General features: G+C 47.2%; 6 protein-coding genes across 9 annotated transcripts in view; 3 read left to right on the forward strand and 3 right to left on the reverse strand.

Moving 5' to 3' along the window:
• Positions 1-1102: 1102 nt before the first annotated feature.
• On the reverse strand, positions 1103-2681 carry LOC135367019 (large ribosomal subunit protein eL43-like). Its single transcript, XM_064600074.1, has 4 exons — positions 2601-2681; positions 2265-2393; positions 2054-2136; positions 1103-1203 (listed from the first exon to the last, which is right to left on the reverse strand). The coding sequence occupies exons 1-4, from the start codon at positions 2601-2603 to the stop codon at positions 1140-1142; spliced, it is 279 nt and encodes a 92-aa protein (XP_064456144.1). The 5' UTR covers positions 2604-2681; the 3' UTR covers positions 1103-1139.
• A 192-nt stretch (positions 2682-2873) lies between these two features.
• On the forward strand, positions 2874-4848 carry LOC135367018 (acyl-CoA-binding domain-containing protein 7-like). 2 transcript variants are annotated; one of them, XM_064600072.1, is made up of 5 exons: positions 2888-2978; positions 3186-3200; positions 3657-3771; positions 3897-3959; positions 4554-4848. In XM_064600072.1, exons 1-5 carry the CDS (start codon positions 2964-2966, stop codon positions 4628-4630), a joined length of 285 nt encoding a protein of 94 aa, XP_064456142.1. In that variant the 5' UTR covers positions 2888-2963; the 3' UTR covers positions 4631-4848. The 2 variants fall into 2 exon arrangements, with proteins under 2 accessions (XP_064456143.1, XP_064456142.1); XM_064600073.1 differs by lacking the exon at positions 3186-3200 and having other exon boundaries at positions 2874-2978.
• An 863-nt stretch (positions 4849-5711) lies between these two features.
• LOC135366150 (uncharacterized) lies at positions 5712-8822 on the reverse strand. 2 transcript variants are annotated; one of them, XM_064598807.1, is made up of 2 exons: positions 8713-8822; positions 5712-7418 (listed from the first exon to the last, which is right to left on the reverse strand). In XM_064598807.1, exon 2 carries the CDS (start codon positions 7380-7382, stop codon positions 6081-6083), a length of 1302 nt encoding a protein of 433 aa, XP_064454877.1. In that variant the 5' UTR covers positions 7383-7418; positions 8713-8822; the 3' UTR covers positions 5712-6080. The 2 variants fall into 2 exon arrangements, with proteins under 2 accessions (XP_064454877.1, XP_064454875.1); XM_064598805.1 differs by lacking the exon at positions 8713-8822 and adding an exon at positions 8573-8704.
• Positions 8823-11874: 3052 nt separating this feature from the next.
• Positions 11875-17948, forward strand: LOC135366152 (snRNA-activating protein complex subunit 1-like). Its single transcript, XM_064598808.1, has 9 exons — positions 11875-12130; positions 12206-12236; positions 12331-12459; positions 12971-13111; positions 13186-13296; positions 14159-14268; positions 14512-14563; positions 14918-15524; positions 17776-17948. Exons 1-8 carry the CDS (start codon positions 11985-11987, stop codon positions 15515-15517), a joined length of 1320 nt encoding a protein of 439 aa, XP_064454878.1. The 5' UTR covers positions 11875-11984; the 3' UTR covers positions 15518-15524; positions 17776-17948.
• A 1268-nt stretch (positions 17949-19216) lies between these two features.
• LOC135367021 (nuclear pore complex protein Nup107-like) lies at positions 19217-22393 on the reverse strand. The gene has a single exon (XM_064600075.1). The coding sequence runs from the start codon at positions 22250-22252 to the stop codon at positions 19634-19636; it is 2619 nt and encodes an 872-aa protein (XP_064456145.1). The 5' UTR covers positions 22253-22393; the 3' UTR covers positions 19217-19633.
• A 276-nt stretch (positions 22394-22669) lies between these two features.
• LOC135367024 (transmembrane protein 198-like) overlaps positions 22670-23641 on the forward strand; it is a 35211-nt gene continuing 34239 nt past the window's right edge. The window contains exon 1 of one of the 2 annotated variants that reach the window (XM_064600081.1): positions 22670-22815. The gene's annotated coding sequence lies outside the window, so the exon portion shown is untranslated. The remainder of the gene's footprint in view (positions 22816-23641) is intronic. The other variant, XM_064600079.1, reaches the window with a different exon arrangement.

Here is a 23641-nt window from a genome sequence, read left to right on the forward strand (position 1 = left end):
ACATTGAGAGAGAGGGAAACACGAGAAGATGGCGGACACCAGGCAGACTGTGAAGCCGATTCATGTTTTGGTCACAATAATATTTCAAGTGTTTGCCTGAAAAGCACACATACGTGCTTCAAGTGTTTTTGCAATATGATCGGTGTGCAAGCAACAACTTTAAGTGTGCAGGCGCTCCACATTGTGACTTGGAAGCCTCAAGTGCCTTCCAAAGCTGATCAATTTCTTTAGGTTTGTGGGCAGGGTTGACTTGTCCCGTGTATTTTGTTGTCAATACACTATACAATGAAAGATGGAAGTCACTGAAAAGGTTAGGCAGCTGTAGGACTCGAACCCACATCTTCTGGATGGACATCATCTGGATCACCTTTTCAGTGACTTTCATCGTTAATTTCTTACACAATTTGAGGCTTTGTATGTATTTGTCCTTTCTATGTGGTTCCAGCCTCAGAACATTGGTTCTCTCATGTTCAACACTAGACAAGTTTGTCAGCCTTTCACGCAGTCGCTCAGCTTTTCCCTTTCCCCTCACAGACGTAGAACAGTCTCATTGGATCGCTCTCAAATAAGGTATCACAACTGCATGTGAGGACCACATTGCTTCATCTTCCACGAATGCCCCCTTACTGTTGCTTTTTGAGTGGACAGACGCTTTGTCACGTGCTTTCTTCAACCATTTCTCTCTCTCTCTCTCACGTGCAGAGACGTAGTGGATGCCTGCTCTTTTCTGTTATTAGGAGTTCTCCATATGTTACGGTTGCCAAAAAGAAAAATAAAACAGCTGCTTTCCGACAAAAGGAGTCTAAGCCGTCTGAGAGCAGATGCCAGCGTAGTGTAATTGGTTAACGCACTCAACTCGCAATCGAGATGCACCAATCCTGCCGCAGTCTGGCTTTTTCGACGACTGCCATATTTCAGTTGTTCCTTGTTGTACCTTCAGTCAGTTGGTACCTTGATACCTAGCCATATGTCAGTTGTACCTTGAGGCTTGTGTTGTGTTAGTCTGTTATGTGTTTCAGCCTCAGAGCAGTAACTTCCCATCGTGCACTCCAGCTCGCTTGCATTCTGTTGCTATGTTCTATAACAAGGACAAACCATGACGGGCTTTTCGATATAATTATTGAGGCACTGTACACAAATTACTGTTGCTTGGTTTCTCTGAGACGCCTCACTGAGCTCCTGACTGTGGCTGCAGCAGTCGTGCTGAAAAAGAGAAAGAATGGATGTAACATACTGGAACGTGGCAGCACCACTAATATGTGCTTCGCTGAAAGACTTCTTTTGCCCAAGAAAGGCACGCTGACAAATGACTAGGTAAGCACATCACGCTACAACGACATAAGTAGAGTTCCACATTTATTCCTGGGGAGATTCGGTGAGTGTTTTTCGGTGGTTTTGTCAAATTTGATATTTTTGCGGCACTTGAACACGTTTGCACCAAAACAGATGCTGAAAAATCCGCTGCGAAGGACACTAAGAATGCAAAGAATTTCCTCTGCCTTATTTGTGGGTCCCACGTGTACTTAATTAAACCCCCTAAGACCCAGAAGTAAAAGCGTTATGTGGGAACGTTTTTCCGTTAACTAAAGGGTAGCGGCTTCGCAGGGCGGCATTCCCCGTGTTCCACCTGGAAACTACGCGAAGGAAAAATTAAAATGTGATGCCCCAAAGGGGAAAAAATGCAACTGGCACTTTCAGCATGTAGCACCATATTCAAGAGAGTAATTTGGAGTTTTTCTGTGAAGACAAAAATCTAAGCAGCAAAGATTACAGCTACTCGTTTACCAATGTGTACTGGACATACCAAGAATTTTTTTTTTTTTACATAATTGCACATAACCTCACATGATTGTTCTCTACACGCTGTAACGTTACCTGGAAAATGCAAACTTTTTGCAGCGTTTACTGGTTGAAATTTTCATACGAGGCCCAGACAATCGCATTACTTCGTTAAAAGTTTTTATTTGAAGGCTTTGTATTTTCTTGTGGCCCTCGGGACTTCCTCTCGCGCACGCTGTGTACCCGATCCACAACCTGATAATGTTTAACCAACCTGAAAACATAGGCACCACCAGCAACGGTCTTCTGGCAGGACCGACACTTCCAGATGCCGACACAGGTTCGCCTCATAGTTTCCTGACATAAAAATGCATCAGTATCTTTTAAGTAACATGCATAAATACATTTTAACTAACATTCATGCGTTTAGTGCACAAGCTTTTCGTGAACATAGCCGTGGGCAAATAGCATAGACTGAACCTTACCTTCCCGCAGAATGTGCAGGTGTATTTTGCGTGCTGTGTGATCTCAATTTTCTTTGCCATCTTCCTGAGGGAAGCACCATACCTGGTGCCATACTTCCCAACAATTCCTACCTTCTTCGTGCGCTTTGCCTAGAAAAAGTGTACTGTTTTGAGTTATCAATGAAGATAGGTTTTGTCAGACAAGCGTAAAACAGCGACACAACAACGAATCTCGCTTTGTACATCACAACTAAAACGCTTAATATGTGACGCGAGGCATAACGTACTAAATTGCAGTGATATTTTTGCTATTTCAGATGTTTTATGTGTGATTTATCTAGATTTGTTCCGGCTTACCATTTCGTCAACCTTCCGCTTTAAAATGCAGGGGAGAAAGGCCTACCCAACGTTGCCAGCAACACAAGCTGACTTTGCTAAACGCGTAAACGAAACATCTATTTGCGGTACAAAGTAAAGAAATTAAAAATATTATGATCAGATTCTCAAATTTATATATAAATAACAAATATAATTCACTTCACATGCTTTTTACATCGTTATACATTTTTTGTTAAATCGGTCGGTACGCGTCAAACCACTCGAGTCGCCTTAGCGCCATTGCCATCGCTTGTCTACTGCTATAAAATCACTGGAAGCCGGTTCCGAAAATTTACACGTAGCATTCGTCTGACAGTTGTGTACTTGTTTGGATAACTCATCATGGGCGTCGACGAGGTGAGAGAATGCTTTGCAAACAATCGAATGAAATTGGTCTTCTCTGTATCTCATGAACTCGAGGCGGTCGAGGAGTGTTTTGATGAAGGCGGAACACAGCCTACGAGAAAATTAGAAATACCACCTACCACTACCTATATTGAAAAGATATGCTATTCACGTTTAGGGACTGCATCTCATAGCTAATTCATACGTGTCCTCTTACAGGAGAATAATTGTGACGTAAGTAAACAAATACAACAATGAATGGTAATGATCAGACTGATCTAGCCGGCATTCCTAAGATTCATTTTGTAATATGATCACCTGCATCTGTAGCTGTACAGTCGAACTTCGTGCCTATCGTTTTATAGTGGCGCCTTATCATAGTTGCCTCCGTTTATCGCGATCAGCGCTTATTGGATGCCTTTTACTATTCAGTTTTTCGAGGTTAAAACTATATACTGCTATTTGCTTCCTTGCAACTTATCGATCGTGAAATGGCACGCTGGTCTGTTTGAAAACCATTCTGTACGCCATTTACAGAACTTTAACGGTGGCAGGTGATGCGTTGAACTACGTATCTTATCGACCCTGTCTGAACTGCGCAGGTAATTTAAATCGCCGCGTTAAATGTCGTGAATATATGGCGCACTGTGTGTGTGACGATGACTTCAAAGAAAAATGAATTTCTCTCAGGACTTTGAGAAGGCAGCTGAAGAGGTGAAGAACCTCAAGGCACGTCCCACGGACGAGGAACTTCTAGAGCTGTACGGTCTTTTCAAGCAGGCTACAGTTGGAGACTGTAATACCAGTAAGAAATTTGAATTCTCTGCGTTGTATTGTTACTGCTAACACTGTCTTCTCGTAGTATTTTATACCTTGTGGGTTTAAAGAATTGTTTTTCCAGACACAAACTTTTTTTTAATGCATGTATAGGTCAACCCGGTATGTTCGACCCCAAGGGCCGTGCGAAGTGGCATGCCTGGAACGGAAGAAAAGGTCTGTACAAACTCCACATCTTCCTCTTTCGTCTTATTTATTTTTCTTTTTTTTTGTCTTCATTGAGTTGTAGATTGAATCGTTAGTGATATATTGATATAGCAGACCGTACCGTTTCCGTAGTGAAGTGCTGACTCATTCCGCTATCGTTACATCTACCTGGCACTATATCTTCAAAGCCCTTGCAACTCGACCTCAAAATCCCTTTCCTACAAGAGACAAACAGGGAAATTGAACGGGGAAAACACGCAGGAAAAAGAAAAAAAGCCCACGAAAATAAAAATAACGGTGAACAACATTTTCTCATATTTTTAGTTGTTTACCGGGAAACACTAGGAAAAAATGTAGGCGAAAACCTCGTGTTGTCTGTCCTATTTTTATTTTATTTCTTGCTTTTTTCTCGCATGAATGAATTTGGCTTTGTGCTAGTTGCGAGGTCCCCTTTCTTATTCCTTATCTTTCTCATCACACTCTTATCTATGAAAACTGATAGTCGTGACCTCTTTTCAGACGCCTAAAAAAATGATTAGGTTTATCTTGATCTACATTGGGCTTAATGTGTGTTTCATTTCTGTACATGCTCTGTTTTCGAAGGAATGTCTCAAAGTGCTGCCAAGGAGACTTACGTTGCCGAAGCCAAGAAGCTACTCGAGAAATACGGCAAGCAATAGAAGGCCAGCCCTGTCGAGATTCTGTCGATTTTAAAGATGGAATTTAATGCGGCATTGCAGTTCACGAGTATTTCCTAACTTCACAGAGGCACTACTGCTTTATACTTAAACTGTCGATATTATTTTGGAGCAATACTCAGTATTGTGTATATTCTATGGCAAGCTTTGAGCTGTATCAGTTTTTTTATATGGCACAAATAAAATTTCTTTATTGAGAACTTTGCGTTGCGAGTTCCTTGCGGGTCTTCGATTTGAGGTGTACTTGTTCGTAGGCTGCTACGTTAACGGTGTGATTGCATAGTTTCGTACTCGTATCTTCGATACTCTTATCTTCAGTTCGAAATCTAGACTTGCGGCAGTCAAGCGCACCGAAAATACCCACTTTGCGGGGAATTTTCGAATGACGTCAGAACGCGTTCAGGTGACCTTGATCTACCAGGAAAGCGTTTCAGACCAGCGATACTGCAGGGCTTCACGACAAAGCACTGCAAATCTGGATATAAGTGCATACACGGAAGCACGCCATTAGATGAAAAAAAAAAAAAAATCCCGTAGATTACACCATATGAGGAAGTCTATAACCGAAGGCGGGCATATCATCAGAGCGAGGGGCGTCCTCTCTCAACCTGAAATCCCTCGACCGGCGACTGAGAGAAGAAAGAGAAATGGCGGTGGTCAGGGGATAGAGCAGACGAGGAAAATTGCCTCGCTGCACTTTTCTTTATTGCCTGGCGTAACCGCTTCTCTATAGCTCCGTGGACTAGCTGGGCAGAAGAATGTGACCGGCGCGCTCTGACGCTTCTCTAATGGTTCGTGCGCACGCCTCGGACGGCGAGGAACATCCTCTGTTTACCCCCTTGGCATGAAATGACGAAAACGTTGTCGGGGATCGAGTCATGGCATTGCCCCGTCGTGGAGCGTTCACCTGCAGTGCAAATTTCTGCCACAGTTTTTTTGTCTTGTTTTGTGTACGTTGTAGCACCTTTTTATTTTAAAGAGCCGCTATAACCTGTGGGTGCACCGATTTTTTTGTTGCCAAATTCGAGAAATTGCATTTCAATGCAAAAGAGAACACAACGGCAAAGTCACACTTCGGTATACATCATGTCACAAAAAAGTTGCGGGTCACACAATCTGTTCTTACAAATAACGAGTGCTAGTGTCACTAAAAAGGTCAATCTTACAAAAAAAAGTCTCCACTTGCTCACAGTCCTGGTAGTCACCGTAAAAGTTTTTATTAAGCTCCTGTCCTAAAATCGTTCCTGGTACTCGTTGGCTTGACATTCACGGTCCCTTCAATGGATTGTACAAAGCCTACCGTGATGCGCGTTCTTCAAAGTCACTATTGGCCGTACCGCAGCCTGTTAAAACACTTCCATCCCTGGGATCTCAAGTCCGCCGGTGAGTTTGATCACAAACCACCGTTTGTCATCCGTCGTTGTTTGTACGGCTATGGCAACGTTAACCTGCCTCGACTGTCGAAGCCCGCCCTCTGGCTTCCGTTCCGAACGGTAAACCCTTCCACATTGGCACTGAGCCTCTTCTGTCCCATGCGGACGAAGAAGTACTTCCAGGGGTCACAACCGATAGCCATCTTCACAAATGGTGTGGTCACGGAAATCGTTCCTGCTGTGGGCGATGTCCAGATGACTCTCCTTCCAGCGTCCCTGGACACCTGGACATCGCCCCAGGGAGTTTGCTTGATTCGTACTCCGGCTATGATCCAGACATCGTCACCCGAGCGTGTGGTTCGTTGCCTCGCCTGACTTACCGCCTGGAAGCAGTCTTGGAACGCGTCTACTCCTTGCTCCGAGTTAAAGTAGAAAATGCTCATGGGCAGGTCGTAGCAAAGGTTCTGAAAGCGTTCCGTGGTTGACTTTGTACCGGACGCGTCAACCAAATACACCAGCCCGTGGTTGAGCGCCGTGAAAGTGACACCTCTCGACGAGATCTTTGCCAGCCGGTTGCCCGTGGCCATGTCTACGCTGATGCCCTCTTGAAGGACACGACCACAGGGATGGCAGACGCAACTACGATCTCCCCAACTGCCGATAGCTGCTGTACAATGTCTCGGGAAATTTACGACCCGCACGGCACGGTCCACTGTGATATCCACTCGTATGCAATGCCTCAGTATTACCGATATTGTACCGTAGTTCGTTACAACGGGGCCGTAGTACGGTTCCGGCATTCCCCAGAATCCGCTTTCCATAGCAATGGTGTCCATCTGGGCGTCGCCGCAGCCCTCTGTGCTCATAACGTGCATCGACACGTCATCTGTTATGTCTGCCGAACTAACCGTGTGGGGCTCACCCGTTCCTTCTGGCACATAGTCCTCTGTTTCGGGTACGTCTAGAAAGAAACTGGGATCCAGCGGACAGTCCCAGAAAGGTGGCGTGGGTTGGAGGTAGCGAGCGTACTCGAACTGGCGGAGAACGTCCGGGTATTCCTGGTAGACGGACTCGTCTTGTAACTGGTAATCGACGGAGTCGCCGTAGTCGGGTGGATACGTGTAGGGGTCGTAGAAGTAGCCCCGGTCGTCGACGAAGGGGTCAAAAGGAAAGAGAAGTTCAGGCAGCCCCGTGTATGGCGGTGGCAGGACGAAGAACGGAGGTCCCATGGCGGGCCATGGGATCAGGCTCTGGTCGACGGATTCCTCGTCCTCTTCCTCCTCAACCTCGCCATCGCCGCTGCCTGGCCGCTGTGGCTGTTGATGATGGTGGTTGACTGAATGTCGCTGACGGGAAGCCATCGCACTTCGGACATCCACAGGTCTGTCCCCTGTTGGCTGATAATGGACGCAGCGTGTCATTGTTTTGTAAAGTTAGTCTAGTTCGTCCTTAGCCTACGGGCTCCACAGAAAGACACTTCTGACGTTATTCCTTTGTTTATTTCTATAAGTATATGAATGTGCCTCCACAAAAGGAAGATTAATCCCCGAATAAACCTCTACCCGAGAGACGTCATCATGACGCTGGTAGACAGACTGAAACCGAAACAAATCAGAATGGGAGGGCAGGGTTCCATGAATGGACACTTGTTCGCTGCCTCCTAATGAAAGAAAAGTAGGCCCTTCGTAATCACCTCAAGACTGTTACTTTCGGGCGTGACCTTGTTCGCCTCTAGCTTCCAGCGTAGTTCAACTCTACCAAACTGCTGGCGCTGCTGATCTCTATGACGTCATTTGTTTACAAACAGGGAGAGGTCTATTGGCAGAGGCACATCAGCAGATACATATATACAGAACAGGCAATACATATACCGCATGAAAAGCGTAGCTCAAGCACACTTTATAAAAAGTTACATATAAAAACACGTGGGTTAAAAAGGATTGACAAACAAACTCATGATTTGCAACGTGATGTCTACTAATAGCGTTTTGAAACCGCGAAGAGAGACACATTCGCAGATTAGCGTATACAATATCGTTTAAAATAAGTTAACCGATATTATAACCTAACGTGCGATTGTTATTTTCACGTACCACATGAGTGCATCCACGCTAATTAGAAATTCCGTGCACAAATGTCGTGTGTTATAACGATCTTTATCTGTGGTTTGCACAACAGAGGTTGTCTACAGGCGAAATCTAACGTGACCAGGGCTGATATGTATCGGCTCTCCGATCGCGTGTATAGATATCACACCTTTTCCCGTATACTTGACCTAAAATGAACGGGCGAGATTTAAATCTGTATACGAAAGGCCGCTTATGATGTATCAGCCGAGGACATTATGAGTGTGTGGTGCAATGAGTCAATGCATTCAGACCATGGCTGTCTCATTCCTTTTTTTGCGTTACAGCTAATCATTTGAGCATCATATATCTCCATAGATAACGCATTCGTTGGTTTTGAGGTCAACAGCGTTGTTTCTCGAGACATGGCTGAACGTCACACGAAAATCACTTCAAGAAATGTGGAAATATTGATGGACAGTTACCCCCGTCATTGCATCTGGTCCTCAGGGCGTAAGACGTAATGGTATACTCGCGGCCATGTCATAAACCATGCTGTGGCATTGAACTACGCGCAGAACCAGCGAAAAATGCAACCGATACGGCGTATGTAGGGTTCACTTACTATGATAGACAGTGTTCTAGGGACGAGCCGTTACTCCTTAGCAGCGGAGCTGTTTGAGCTTCTGATCGGAAGCTCGCACGAAAGAACACCGCGCGACACTGGATCATCAATGGCCGCAGCTGGTAGTAAGTGTATGGTAAAGTCAGCCCCACGGGCTTCAATAAGCTTCCAAGAACTTTTTTTGTAGCTTTGGGAGTCGGACACATATTTGTTCTTCGAACTATTAATAACCTACCCTTACGGTTTTTCATCTACTCAAATCGCTTGAGACATCCAGGTGTGAAGAAAGAGGAAAAACCTCATTGAGTCACGAGGACAACTGTTTACATGTGTGCTTTGTTTTGGTGGATCACATGTGTCGGTCAAATTTGTGCTTGCAGCATACCGTGACGTGTCTTACGGGCGCGACTTTATCTGATGATGCAGGGTACCACATCTGGCCGCAACGGTTCAGCAGCTAGTTGGGTTAATATGCTTTTCAGTCGCCGCACTTTTCTCAGGACTGTTCTGTTGCTCATATATACATTCCTCTGAACACAGCCGTTTCGGCGTTTCTGCATCTAAAAGTGAACAGGACACATCCATCCCGCAGCACACCACAGAGAGCAAGGCAGACCTATCACATGCCTTGTCAACTGTGCTGTGGGGAGGCTACTTCCCAACCTCTTGCTCAGGTATCAAGTGAATTATTGGTCACGTTATTGTCCAAACAACTTCTGCAAGCGGCTGTGGGATTCCGTCCCCGACAGAAGACAGAGAACAGTATGGATGGGATGTCACCCAGTGGATTGAAAGCAAAGGATGACGGAAATTGCCTATCATCCGTTTTAGTCCAACATTCGTCGGCACGAAAATACAAATTTTCTTTGTTATCCAGGCGAGGAGACGAGAGAAGAACACACGTCCAGGTTTCCTGTTCCGGGCGGTCCTGCTGGGCCTGGCTTCAGGCCAGCTTTGCGTTGTCGCTTGCGAAGATGGATCTCTCTGTGGAACTGAAACGAAATGCACGTTACCAGGCTACGAACGATGCTAACGAAGTAAACTTTCTCCAAGTTACTTTGAAAAAAAGTTACGTAAAAAATGAACGAGTTCCTCAAGACGTTACTGAAGCTCAAAAGCAACGAGTTAAGCTGAAAGTTACCGAAAAAAGTAGCTTAGCTACAGTAACGAGTTACCCCCAACACTGGATATATCAATAGCTACCACAGGATGTGGTTAACCGAAAAAGAAAGAAAAAAGAATAATAATAAGTACAACAGCAGAGTGTATTGCGGCATGTGGTTAATGAAATGCCGGTAGACACAAAATGTGTTGAAACCGCAAAAAAAAAAAAAAAAAGCAACACTGTAATTATTGTAGTGTTATAAATTATAGCCTCTTCACCGATCCCGCATATTTCCAAAGAAATCCGGGTCTCTTACTAGCAATGACGCTCCAGACTTCCTCTTCGATTGGGCGATTGCTGTTATGTTGAGGAAATACAAGCGCCCGAATGGTTACCTGTCCTGGTAGTTCACCTAAAGGAGACAACAAGAGCGAAAATCGCGCTGTGCATCCTCGACACAGAGCAGCGATCCGATGGATGCAGCGAAGCGTTCAAGTGCCTCATTGTTCGAAGGCTTTTGGATGGAGGTGCTCTTTCAACGTGGAAAGCCGGCACCCCAGGCACCGCTTTGAGAAACGTCTTGCCTTGCGCTAAGACGCGTAGCGCGCAGTTACCAATGTCTCGCAAGTCGCACGCTATAAGGAGGCCAGCTTGCCAACGTACGTGCACTGTTTATGTCGCTTTTGTGCGGTCGCACGCTATTGCCTTTACGTACACAAGGGACAGCGTTGGTGGTTCTGCGCACGCGCAGAACGTAGAGCTTCGCGCATTGCGCATAGCCACCGCTCTACTTACGCACGCAAAGGCGGTACGTACGATATGCACTAAAACTCTCTCTCATCTTGGAAGGCCTGGACAAGGGAAAAACAGCTTCGACTAAGCCCCAGAAAGAGGACAAATACAAAATATGGATTCATTCCTCGATGCAAAAAGATATACAGAAGCTTCGTGCATTTAGGCTTTAAACATTAAACGGGCGACTAAACCTAAGCGTTGTCACGCAATTCCGAACCCGTGGCAGCAAAGCACAATGTGTATGTGCGGGGGCGTATCCCTCACTTTGTGGTGTTTCACCTGACCATTTGGGGGGGGGGGGGGCGCAACATCCCCCACGCCCGCGCCACTGCATGTATATGTCAAACAATATATTCAAGCTTGTCTACCGCAACTGCTAGGTCTTCTGTTTTTCTTATTTTTGGCAAAGTCAGCATCACCACCATCTGCTTCAGGAGGTCATCGTTTGAATCGCACGGTTTGAATATGAGTAGACACCTTTGGGGCTTACTTGGAGAATACTTATGGTTACGATATTGGAAATATGGGAATGAAGCGAACATTCGGTAACAGAAAGCTGATGAAGAATGAAGCCTGTGCGTGGGCGACACGTCTGTGTTGCCCCCCCCCCCCACGCTCAAGCGGGGGGGGGGGCAATCGCCCACAAAACCCTAGGTTATGCATTACTTTCCTCCTCTCCCCTCCCCAATTACGCGCTTCGACAATGAAACCGCCCCTCAAGGCCCGGGTCTGGATCCGCCCCTGCTATCTGCACCGGCGAAAGCAAGAGAGGCTCAGCAATCATTTACATGTCATGCCATCATATGTTCACGAAAAGGATCGAGAAGCTTGACCTGTATAGACCTCTGCCCGAGACAGACAGACAGACAGACTGAAACCGAAAGAGATCAGAAGAGGAGGGCTTGGTTCCACGAATGGGCACTTGTTTGCTGCCTCCTATTGAAAGAAAAGTAGGACCGAAGGTCGCATCCCTTTCAGTGATCATCGTAATCCCCTCAAGACCGTGGTTTTCGGGCGCTACCTTGTTCGCCACCTACTTCGAGCGTAGTTCAACTCTACCAAACTGGTGGCGCTGTCGAACACTATGACGTCCTTTGGTTTCAAACAGGGAGATGTCTATTGTTCAAATTGTCAAATGGACTATAGTGATGGCAAAAATGGCGAAAACAAAAGTCTAATATGCGATCACTGCCTCATATTCATATTCGCATCATCATCGCCATCATCAGCTCAAATTGATTGCTTGGCTCGGATTTTGCATTCTAGTGCAGCACGCAGTCAACAGAATCCGTCTACGTTCAACTTGCGCGGTGTTCTCGCGTTTTGCGCTGATGTGCATATTATTTTGAGGCCACACTTTTATCGAACCAACATGAGGATAGGTCCTGTAAAGAAAATTGCGGCTGGTTTTCCCACCGACATGAGCATGCTGCTGGACCGGTTTGTAGTTACGAACTCAGTTCGTTATGAAGGATTTGCGAAGCTGTGGAGAGAAGCTAAGTTTCCTCTGATATTTTGGTGCGTCGTCTTTGCTCGCCTCCCCCCCGACTATACAAGGTGTAATCTGCGTTACTTATGCTTGTTATTTTCCAGCGGAAGAAAGGATTTACGTGAAATGCGTCAAGTGCGTTCACTCTCCTGTCTTGCATCTCCTGTATTTTGCTAATTATTATGACTTTCAAAATATCCATATCAACCAACGTCTTCTCCTCTTTCAGTTTATAGACGAAACATTCAGCATAATCTTGCAGTTGTGGGTTCCTACAAGCAACTTCCAAGAAAAAGTGTTTGCCCTATACATGCTGTATGGCATGTACACCATGCAGCCTATAACACCGAAAGTAAAGGTACATTCTAGCGTTTTCTTCCTGTGCCACCTACGGTGGGTCGGCATGCTTTCTTAGGTTGTTTTTCTTTTTTTTCTCATTAGGAACATTCACATTGGCGTGACTGGCTTGATATAAAATAAAACACATGTGTCTTAACTGTAACTGTGTCTTATATGGTTAATATGTGAGGCCCATCTGCCTATGCATACGCTCTTAGAAATGAACTTCACCCAATAGCACCCTCCTAGCAGAGCCGGATTTAGGGGTGGGCAGACGGGGCACTTGCCCGGGGGCCCCCACCAGAAAAGGGAAATCTGTTTTGCATGCCTGAAACGCATCCCTTATGAACCCTCCCACTTATGAACAGCATAAGTGTCACAAAATAGGTGTACGCCTCCTGTTTTCAACAAATCAGGGCAGATAACGATATCATTCGAGGTGATGGTTGACTAGGAACGTGCTTTGCAGTGGGGTTAGTTTTTTAAAGAGTGTAAGTCTAGTAATGATTCAATTCGATTGCAACTTTCAGATTAGGATCAAGATGAATCACTGGGCCATGTCACAAGAGCTTCTTCAACAGTCAGCGAAAGAACAGCATCTCGACATCTGTTACATCATTCATCGCATGAGACAAGTGCACAGCTTCCACTTTGTGGCTTTTCTGAAATTGGTAATAATGGCTAGACCCAATAAGCCAATATCTTGAGCCTATGATTAAATGACACTCCACTGAACTGGTTGCAGAGGAGCCCAGCCCTCCTTGCTGAAAAGGAAGAAGAGAACAATTCCATTTCGGAGATGACCATGAAAGTGTACTCCAATATGCACGACATGATGAAAGGAGGCCTTCTAGAGGTGACAATTTTTTTTCTGGTAACGATTTGTTGTGATAACAGGGCATCAGAAAACTGAGGAGTGTTACAAGTTGCCGCACAGTTCACAAGGGTAGGGTAACTTTAAAACTGGAGCGACTAGTTACATACCCAAAGCAAATGCAAAGTGAATGGTTACGTAACTGAAGTAAATAGCAAGTTTTAGTTCATCGGAAGAGACGTACGAAAACGATATGATTACGGAAGTTGTCAAATACAAGCTTAGCGACGTGATGTCACTCGCTTCAGAGGAACGGGGCGATCGGCTTATGATGAAAAGTAATTGTTCTGAGGCTGGAATGTACAGACAGACAGACACAATACAAGCCTCAAGTTGCCAGGGAACATGAACAGTTCAAGTACGGTTGTCATCTTTCATCAGGCTTTTTCGATGACTGCCATACTTCAAATGATTGGCTTACCATGTTTTGGTCTTTTTGAACTGAACACCTTCCAATCTAGATTTTTTGTATGAAGTATCTAGCACTCACTTTGTTTTATACCCTCTCTTCTGGCATTTTTGGGCTTATGAGTGAAGAGTCAGAACTATTTGATCATATTCGTCTTGGAAGAGACACTGCTTTGATTCGAAATTTGAATATATATAGAATTCCATATTTGATTCAAAATTCACAGCGAATATACGATTGTTTGCTTCGGCACTTGAAAAATCTGAATATTCATGCAGTTTTAACAATAACATACAAAAACTAGGTGTCTTTGGGGGTGAGATTATCAACATGGTGTCATGTTGCCAACCTTGTCTTTGCAAAATGATTCCAATGTGCCCGTGTGGAAATGCCTTTGGTACCAACAAATAAATTGCCCGACTCTTCCATTTTCAGCAACTTTCTTTGATCCACAACCAATACACATGCATGAGGTCAATGCAGGATACCCCATCTGTGAGTCAGCTCGATATGGTGCGGCAGAACATCTTTGAAGATCTCGGCCGGTGAGGACGTGTGTTCTTTCAGTCACGAAACGCGTCTTTGTTCCAAGAGACACTATTTGCTACAGTCTGGTACAGTAAACACGAGACATGACAAGAATGTCAAACAATGAGATACAGGCAAAAGGAGCGCTTTTGAGCAAAGCAAAGCTTTTTTTGAGCAAAGCAGCACAGCAGAGCACTTTGAGAAAAGAGCGCTGCTATACAAAAGTACATGCAGCATTTGATTTTTGCATCATCTTTCAGAGAGGTGTCAAAGCTACAAGCCAAATACAAGGTTCGACTAGAACAAGAAAAGGTGCGTCTGATATGGAAGCAATTTTCGAAAGGCTATCTGAACAGCTTCTGTCAGTTGCATTGACAAGTAACGCTGAGAAAATTTTTCGTTCAATGTTCTGTGCAATCCGAGGTTGTCAAATCTGGATTTCATGGGATAAATTCCGTGGGATAGATAGAAAAAAGCAGAAGGCAGCTGAGCCGTTTCGAGGGGGGAGGTGAGAGGGGTAGCCGCCCCGGGCACCTTCCTCTTGGGGGGGGGGGGGGGGGACGGCAGGTTGAAGGTGCAAATTTGGGCAATAAAGGACTCAAAGGACATGTGGTTTTTACATAGCCTTCCCTCTGTTGATCGTGTGTCGCCCTCTCTCAATTGTAGGATGACGCTCTGCCTAATCCTGCCGGGGACTCAGATGATGATTCAGACACATCAAACGTGGGGACCCGAAGGAAAAGATTACGTCAAAGACAATTTGCTAAGACTTCTCAGACACGGAAGGGACGACGCTACGACGAGTTAGTCATCGATGAAGATGCAGATGACAACACTTCCCCTGACGTAGCAGATAAAAGGTCCCCCCAATGCAAACGCAGCAGAAAGGATGCACCGGCAAAAGCCAAGTCTGCGACAGCAAAATCCAAGCCTGTGACGGCTAAATCTAAGCCTGCTAAATCTAAGCCTGTTAAAGCCAAGCCTGCTAAAGCCAAGCCTGCTAAAGCCAAGCCTGCTGGGCCAAGTACAAACGTCGAAAAGGAATCTGTTGGGCCCCAGAAGGTTGGAAGGTCACGAAGTCGTCCGACAAAGTCCAAGATGACTGCTGCTGCATCAAGTGAAAATGTGGCTACAGGGAACAGCACGGACAATGCAAGTGCTGAAGCAGCGGCACCAGTGGGGGATGCGGCGCAACGTAAACCCCAAGCTACTCAAAAGAAACGAGGTAGTGGAAGGCCAAAGAAAAGTGCAGAATCTAGCAGATGAGAAGCAGGTAAGGTTGATCAGGTCGGATGAGGTATGGTAAGAACAGTTGCGCTGTGCCAGCACCGCCTAGAGCATAGGTTCTCAACTCAGTGATGAGAAACACTTCAAGTACTCAAGTATTACTTTATGTGCATTTCAGGTTGTGTATTTTTGTACTGTACTTTCAGTACTTCCCTTTCAAGTACCCAATTGGCAATATAAATACAAAACTTGATCCCTAAATCATTTCTTTAGGTTCATATTAATGAGTCAGCTGTAAACTATCTATGTCTTCTTTCTAGCACTTGGCAAAAATGCTCGCTAAAAGCTTTCTGAAGATAACAGTCGAAACATAATGAATCGCCTCACTTTATATCACTACCAAGTGTTGATTACTTTAAGTACATTTGTAGTGCGGTACCTTGTACAGTACTTAGAAGTACAACAGGTGTACTTTACTTCATTTTTGAGGTACCTTGCCCGTCACTGTCTCAAACTGTGTTCTGACGGATTGCTTCCCGGAGCAGTTCCTCACCTCCACCCCTATCACGCCACCGGAACTCGCACGGCTCGGCTCACTACAAATATGTGAGCCAGCCCAATGTTGGCTCAGTACGACTGACTACGTCTTGTTCAGTGCACGCTCTTCTCTGCAGAGTTTCAGGGACTTTATCTGCTCATGGGAGAGGGTGAAGTCGTGCAGCTTTGCCTCCTTTCTTTCTTGTGAGTAGATGCGTGCACCCCTCGGCATTTGCGTCGCCTGCACAGCATACTTTCGAATAGCTTACAGGAACTTTATACATGCCACGCTACGAGTAAGTTGTAGGTTTCCCGCGACTTTTCAGACATTACTGAAGGGTTCCCCGGGGTGAAAAAGTTTGAAAACCTATGAAGTAGAGCAAGGCAGCCGTAGCTATGGAGACAAGCCGCCATAAGCCGCATGGACAGCCACTGGTGGTCACACAAAGCCTTGTGCTTGACATAGGGTGCGTTCCCCAACTAACCCTCGAGTAGGAGTTGGTCACGTGACAGAGTTGTACGATGTGACCATGGGAGTAGGGTAACCCTCGGGTAGGGTTGCGGAACGGGCGCGCGTACGATTCTCAACATGGCGACAGCAGACGACATTGACATTTGGGCCCCGCAATATAAGAACTGCTCTCCGCTGCTTCGTTTTAGTGTGACGCTGTTGCCTTCGGTATGGGGCATCTGCGTGGGTTCTTAAAGCATTCACGCCACGAATTGGGGTATTTACCGCACGTTCCAAGAAAGGGTAGCACTGTTATCGTCCGCAGCCAGCTCTGAAACGCACAGAAACAGGTTTCGACCTTCACATGCAACGATCTGATGTGTGTTTTATGTATGGTTCCGTTCATGTTGCTCCGAAGAAAACATCGGGTCGCAAAATTCGCACTGGAACTTTCCTGGGTCCGCTACGATGCTGCCGAGACGAGCAGCAGCAAAAGCAGACGACCGTAGATTTCAATGCAGACGACAGCTCTGACGTCACTACCCTTACCTACTCCCGTCTGATAGGGAGTAGAGCGAGTCGACATCGGGTAGCTGCTCTCGAGTAGGCAACCCGCTTTTGGAACGGGGGGTCACGACGTCATTGAGTAGGTTTTGGAACGCGGAGAGTAGCTACTCCCTACTCTCGGGTCGACCCGGGTGAGTTCTGGAACGCAGCCATATTCTGTGGCATCTGTCTGTGGCAGCATAGTCTGTGACGTCTCGACTTTATGTCCATCTGGTGGAAAAGAAAGAAAGGAAGCATTAAGTAGGCTTTCTTTATCTAGGTGGTGTTGGCTCTGTCCATCCTCTCACCACCCTAAGAAATGTGTGCAGAGTATATAAAGTACGCACCAAGCTGGACCTGGTCAAACGATGAGAATCTCACCATATGTACGGCTTGAAAGTTACGGCATCCACGATCAACAACACGTTCATTTGCGGACAAAACGACTACTATAGCTTGTGTGCGTTTTCCCATGCGCTTCCTTATAGTTTTGGGAGCCCCGCTGCAAACGTCTAGTTTCTTCCATTACTGCTTACCATTTTCTCATGAAAACTCCCTGTTTTACGCTAAGAATGTATTGGGTGAAGAGTAGACCGCACGGTGTCTGCCTCTCACCCAGTGGAAATATAGGACATTTCATGCAACATTTGGTTTGTGCGAATGCCGTTGAGTATCCACAAGTATTAGTAAAGATGTCAGAGGTGTGGAGCCAGCAACAGTTACCGATTACATGTGCAATATTTAATTTCCTGGTGTCTTTCAGGTGAAAGCGCGGACGCACAGCCCAGGACATCAAAGAACCAAAGTCCGAAGTCAGATTTGGAAGGCCAGACACACTCTAAGAAAGCGAGGAATACATGACAGGAGTAGACGCAGTTGCATATTGTGCAGAATCTTGTTACTATTGTGGTCAGTAAATGTTCGTTATTTTGGCTATTTTCATCGACTAAGATTCAGGCGCTACCCTGAAATCCCACTATATGTACAGTGACTAAAAGTTTACTCTGAGCAACACTGGCATAGCCAAGGGGGGGGGAACCCCAAATGGTACCTTTGGTGGTAAATTTGGGAGAAGGAAACAAGGGGAAATCCTCCTCTCCCATGTAAAGACCCCATAGAACCTCTCCTGAAATATTTTTCTGGCTACGCCGATGCTCCGAGACAACACAAGAGGTACAGGCGTCGCCACCCTTAACCGTAGCGCGTGACCTGCTTGCATGCCAGCGCCGCCTTGCGTCGATGCTGGGGTGGAGGCTCTAAGACCATGGTACACGAGCGCCTCCTCTCGATCGGTTGAGCTCAGGGTAATCGGCATGGTACGAATGGATCACCTGCTGTATAGTATCACCTTACGCCCTCGCAAAATAGGCACAATAACCGCGCGTGTGCGTTATCTACCACGCTTTATCTAAATGCCGGTTTGCGGAAGGGCTAGCTTGAGGGGCACAATATTCTGAAATAAGTTTGAGACATATGCGAACACTGTAGGCTCACCCATGTTTGCTCTGAGCATTCTGTTCACTATGATATGTGTTATCACAGATTTTATATTATTTTATTTTATTTTTGTTTCATGGTGCTGAGGAAAGATTTGGTAACGTGATTGTGTAGATGCAAATACACCAAAGAAACACTGATATTTTTGCTCGTGTACTGATTTTCTTATCGCTGAAGTGTCTGCAGATAGCTAACCGAGTAGGTGATCCGTGCGTGCTTGCCGTGCCCCCGTCGAGAGGGGGCGCTTGTACACCAGGGCCCCAGAGTCTCCACCCCAGCACGCCCCATCATCGACACAAGGCGGCGCTGGCATGCAAGCAGGCCACGCGCTCCCGCGCTACGGTTTAGCGTGGCGACGCCTGTACACCTCCACCAGTGCAAAAAATGTAGTTCCCACTTTGAGAGTGAAAGGGTGTACGCCATGCAGACAGGGAAGCCAATCCACATTTGTCCACGCAAATATTCTACAGATTTGATTTAAAAGCATGCAAATGTGCTCGGAGTAAATCATCCCCCCATGAATGTTTTTGCAACACGATCAATATATCGGCTGCTTTTGTGACCTTTTTGGAGTTTTTATTTTCGGGGGGGGGGGGGGGGGGGAATCCCTGTGTAGTGGTTGCCTTGACCCAAATTATTTTAACATGTTAAGAGACAAAAGCCCTATCACTCTATGCAAGCTGCCATACAACTGGTTAGCAACCATGTGTACAAAATGTCACTTTATTAACTCCATTTCTATTGGCCATCATTTCATTCAGTTCACGCAGCTAGAGCATCAACAGTCCCACAAGGTTTTTACAGATTATCAACCAAATGAACAAAACAACAAACAACTTTAAAAAGACGCTTTTTTTTTTCTTCTTGCGACAAACCTAAGTACAAAATATCTCGCATAACTGCAGTTAAACTTGTTAGAGAATGGCAGTGCTAGCTTCCTTGAAACCACCTACGTTCTTCGTTGCGGCCAACATAAATTCGCTATAAATTTCTTGTTGGGTTGCCCAAATTAAAAGCGCACTAATTACACGGTGTTGAGCAAACTCGGCAACCAGAAGGTGGGTGGTAACGACTCGGCAGCGTAAACGCTTTCAATGTTCAACGAGCATCCGCATGCTCCGACGCTACTCGACCGCGTATCCCAACGCGTCACAACCGCTGTCCAGCAACTTCAACGACGAATCTCGTATCCGGCTGAGGAGCGTGTAGAGTTCCTGTCGACCAAACTCCGCGTACAGTTTGTGCCTTTCCGACGCAATCACGTCGGCGATGGCCATGCACTCTCTCAACATGCCTGACGCGTGCAACGCTTCGTGCAGCAGGAAGGTCAGGCTCGGAATGCAGAGTTTCCGCAGCGCGCTCATCTGCCGCTGCCGTCCCTCGTCGCCGCCCCCCGCCTGCACGTCCACCATCCAGCCACCGTCCACAAAGAGCAGGACATTGTAGACGTTCTTCGACACCTCCCTCGCTTGACGCGCGACGGCGTCCCGCCACTTGTCCGTTTCGATGCTGTGATTCCGTACTTTGTGTTCGTACGCCACCATTTCCGAGAACTTTGCTCCCACCGGTGGCTCTCCGACGGGCTGGGGTTTGTGGTGGTGGAACCGCGAAAACCAGTTCTGGAAGCTCTGCTGCGCTTGAAGGTACGCGCACAAGCAGAAGTACTCGCGAACGTTCCTCTCTGCCTCCGAGCCGACCCTCTGTCTCGAGGACGCGGCCACCTGCACCGTGTCTGGCGGAAGCTTCTCCGACGCCTCTCTCGCCGCCTTTACATTCCCGCGCAGGATGAAGTCCCGCATGAGCGCGTTCGCCTGGCAGAGGGCTTCGCCTCGCATCTCCACGTCGAAGAGCAGCCAGTCCAGGGAGGAAATCTTCTCGCGGTCTTCCGGCGTCACTTCCAAGGAAGGCGTCGTGGCGCCGGGGTCGGTCTCGGCGTCGGCCGTGCGCACGTGTTCCACCAGGGTGCGCGTGATGGCTGGAACGTCCAGGCCGGCGTCGCGCGCCCACTCCAAGCACCGTTCCTGCTCGGCCGAATCCTGTACCTTCAGTTCCTCAAGCATGTATGCGTAGTGCTCCACCTGCTCACCAGGGGGAAGCGCCGCGACGTACGTTGCCACCACAGGCACGCACTTTTCGCGGATCAAGTCTTTCACGTATGCCCGCAGCACGGCGTTGAACGCGGCATCGTCCAGGGCGTACCCCGCACTCCGCAGCGCAAGGGCCATGTGGGCCATGAACCGCACCAGATGCCTGCTCTGCTGCTGCGTGGACCACTCGTGCATTTCTTCCATGAGACTGTAAGTGTCGTCCAGGATGATGCAACGCTGCACAACACTGTAGTAAAACTCTCCCTGCTTTTGCACCTGAGCATTGGGTGTGGCACTCAAACTTTCAAACACCTGCACCAAGCTTCCGCGCCCTGCGGGGTAATTTTTTGGCAATGGTTCCATCTGGCGCACCTGCTGCGTCGCCACTCGGAGCTCCTGCTCGATGCCGATGTCAACTAGCGCTCGGAGGCGAGCCCACAGGTGGTCTTTCCAGCTGAGGCACACCGGAAGTAGTTCCTGGAGGTTCCCGCAGAGCGCGGCATATATCGCTCGCTCGTAGGTCCCCGTCCCACTCGAAGCTGAAGCCATCCAGCACTGTGATTTCCAAAGATCCCGGTACGCGTTCCCTTCCGTTGGTTGCATCGACGTGCTCCCGTTGAGGAACCCGCCGGTGTTGGGATCGTGGGGCGGTCGCCAACCTTCCAAGGCGGCCGCAAGCCAGTGATACCCCTGGTCAATGGCTAGTTGCTGGGCTTTCTGCAGCTGACCTTGTCGCAGGTGTCTGAAGACGCTTCGTAGCAGGCGTGCCTCGTCTTTACTGTCTTCATCTGTGAGGGCCAGTTGTTGACGTGAAGGCGCGTCTGGGTCAAGTTCTGTCACTCGTCCGTCAGCAGCAGCGGGTGCCACCTTCCGAGCCTGCAACATGTACAAGGTGTTTTCCCACGCACATCCTCCATCAGAAAAGTACTCCATACGAGCACAGTCGTCCGGTTCTTCGTCGTGCTCGTACGCAGCGCAGCTTTCCAGCCAGTCGACGACCATCTGTGCTCGCCTAACAGCAGAGTCTCTCGCGAAGAGGGCATCTACAATATCCTTGTCGCTCGTTTTTCTGACATCAGTGTCCATAAGCATAGTCTCGACGTCAGGTTCAGCCTCCAGTCGGTCACGCATGAGGATCTTGGTCAACTGCCAGGTGTTTTTCTCTTCGCTGAGCAGTTTGGAGCAGGCTACGGCTTTGCCCGCCTTCGAAGGCGCATGGTCTGCTACTTTCTGTAATCTTCGTAAGTAGGTGTCGCAAATACGTTCGTAGTTATCAAGAAGATCAACCGGCGAGTCATTTGGACACGACCGGTACGCCTCCATGAAATCGGCGTATATTCCCGCCGTGGCTGCAACCGCAGGATGCTCCGATGCTAGTGTTGCACCGGTAAATTGTGTTACGTCCACGTCCTGAGCCATCGTAGTGTCACCATAAAGTCCACCGTGCACCGTCGTGTTGTTTAGGAATGTGTCCGTCCTAAGTACTACACTGTAAGGTTTCTTTCCACTTTGTAACGTCCTGTCCAACACTGAGGAAGATGAGAGATTGCCTGGAGTCCGTTGGAACGATGCACTCCTGTTGCTGAAACGGCTTGACCGTTTCTCTATCTTCGGCGTGGGCAAATTCGCAAGGGAGTAGGCAAACGGATCGGCCATTTTCACAATTCGTAGAATGAGGCGACGATTCTCTGTGGTCAGGTTAAGCACACCAGCGTCCAAAGATGCATTTTGAACGCGTGAGAAACCTCATTTTTAGGGTTAACTTCAAACCCGCCGAAAAGACTACACTGAACGCTCGCAGCGCCATTTGGGTGTACTTCGATTCTTAAAATTCTATTAACATAAATTTCAGAGATCACGTTATAGAAACGTGTATTTATCATTTACTTTTTGATATTACGTGTTACATTTAGCTCGCGCGGAAGTACCGTTTGCTTCGAAGAAAACAAACGTAGATAGGCAATGCAAGAATGTACCATACAGAAACCGAAACCAATTCCAATGCTTCTCTCTACCACTCTGCTGTCTGATGCACGAGATGGCAGCATCGGGAGCGGCGTTTCCATTTCCCTGATTTCCGCTCAGCAGTCAGCTGCTGCAGGGTCGGTGGGAAGAGGCACGTATGGCCGTATGGCTTTCCGTTTGTGTGTGTGTGCGTTGAGCCCGTGTGGATCTTACCATGATATCTGCTGTTGGAATATGAACATGTAAAATAGAAGGTAAGTTCCGCACTCTACTCTACGTCCTGACCTTCTGCGTGAATGGTGGATGTCGCGCAGACGAGAAGCCATATTCTTTCTTACGACCTATGTCTCTCGCTGTACTGCTCACACTAGCGGTACTTGTGATGCATGTTCTGCGCGAACGCTGATGCTCACGTGACGTTATAAAATCATAGAGAAAGCAGACACCCATCGGTTAATTCTGTCTTTTGATTGGAGACGATGGAATGGCGCGTACTCGCTCGACTCATTGCTTGCGTTAGCATGTCTCCGGTGAGACGGGAGCTCAATCGTCTTATAACACGATTTTTATCCGGTTTTCTTATTTGATAAGTGATCGTCGTGTACTGCATGGATGTGGTCACGTTTTTTGTTCTTCAGCTCACATCTTTCGCATGCGGCACCGTTACACGAACTCACGTTAGTAACCTTCTCCCATGTAAGAGCCGCAGTCCAATTATACTGCGTATCGCAATCGTTATAGAAAACATGTGACGTGCAAGCTGCGAGCGACATGCGGCACTTATATACCAGCACCGGTGTGCCTCGGAGTGAGAGCACGATCCTAACGGGCCTCCAAATTAGCGCTAGGAGAGAACCGGCTTCTGCTATTTTTCATATTCAAATGACGCCCTGTGGAACGAGCATCTTCCACGGAGTTCTCCGTGTAGGTTAGTGGAAGGCCTATTACTTCGCCTTGTGCGCCCGTGTTCGTCGATCAATTTTCTGGACTGTGCTATGGAGTGTGCGACATGTCGTACGTTTGGCCCAATGAGCTAGACCTTTCCATTGCGGACGCCTTGCGGACAACATATAGCGGAGT

The sequence above is a fragment of the Ornithodoros turicata genome, chromosome 8 (genome assembly GCF_037126465.1).
Source record: "Ornithodoros turicata isolate Travis chromosome 8, ASM3712646v1, whole genome shotgun sequence".
NCBI classification, from domain to species: Eukaryota; Metazoa; Arthropoda; class Arachnida; order Ixodida; family Argasidae; genus Ornithodoros; species Ornithodoros turicata.

Excerpts from the sequence above, each read along its gene's own strand:
- LOC135367019 (XM_064600074.1), bottom strand. Across the intron at positions 2,137-2,264 it reads CCTGCACATTCTGCGGGAAG|GAAACTATGAGGCGAACCTG; the intron begins GTAAGGTTCAGT and ends TTTTTATGTCAG. Across the intron at positions 1,204-2,053 it reads GGTGGTGCCTATGTTTTCAG|CACGACTGCTGCAGCCACAG; the intron begins GTTGGTTAAACA and ends TCTCTTTTTCAG.
- LOC135367018 (XM_064600072.1), top strand. Across the intron at positions 3,772-3,896 it reads AGTTGGAGACTGTAATACCA|GTCAACCCGGTATGTTCGAC; the intron begins GTAAGAAATTTG and ends ATGCATGTATAG. Across the intron at positions 3,960-4,553 it reads TGCCTGGAACGGAAGAAAAG|GAATGTCTCAAAGTGCTGCC; the intron begins GTCTGTACAAAC and ends CTGTTTTCGAAG.
- LOC135366152 (XM_064598808.1), top strand. The coding sequence starts at position 11,985 with ATGAGGATAGGTCCTGTAAAGAAAATTGCGGCTGGTTTTCCCACCGAC. Across the intron at positions 12,237-12,330 it reads ATTTACGTGAAATGCGTCAA|TTTATAGACGAAACATTCAG; the intron begins GTGCGTTCACTC and ends CTCCTCTTTCAG. Across the intron at positions 12,460-12,970 it reads CTATAACACCGAAAGTAAAG|ATTAGGATCAAGATGAATCA; the intron begins GTACATTCTAGC and ends TGCAACTTTCAG.
- LOC135367021 (XM_064600075.1), bottom strand. The coding sequence starts at position 22,252 with ATGGCCGATCCGTTTGCCTACTCCCTTGCGAATTTGCCCACGCCGAAG.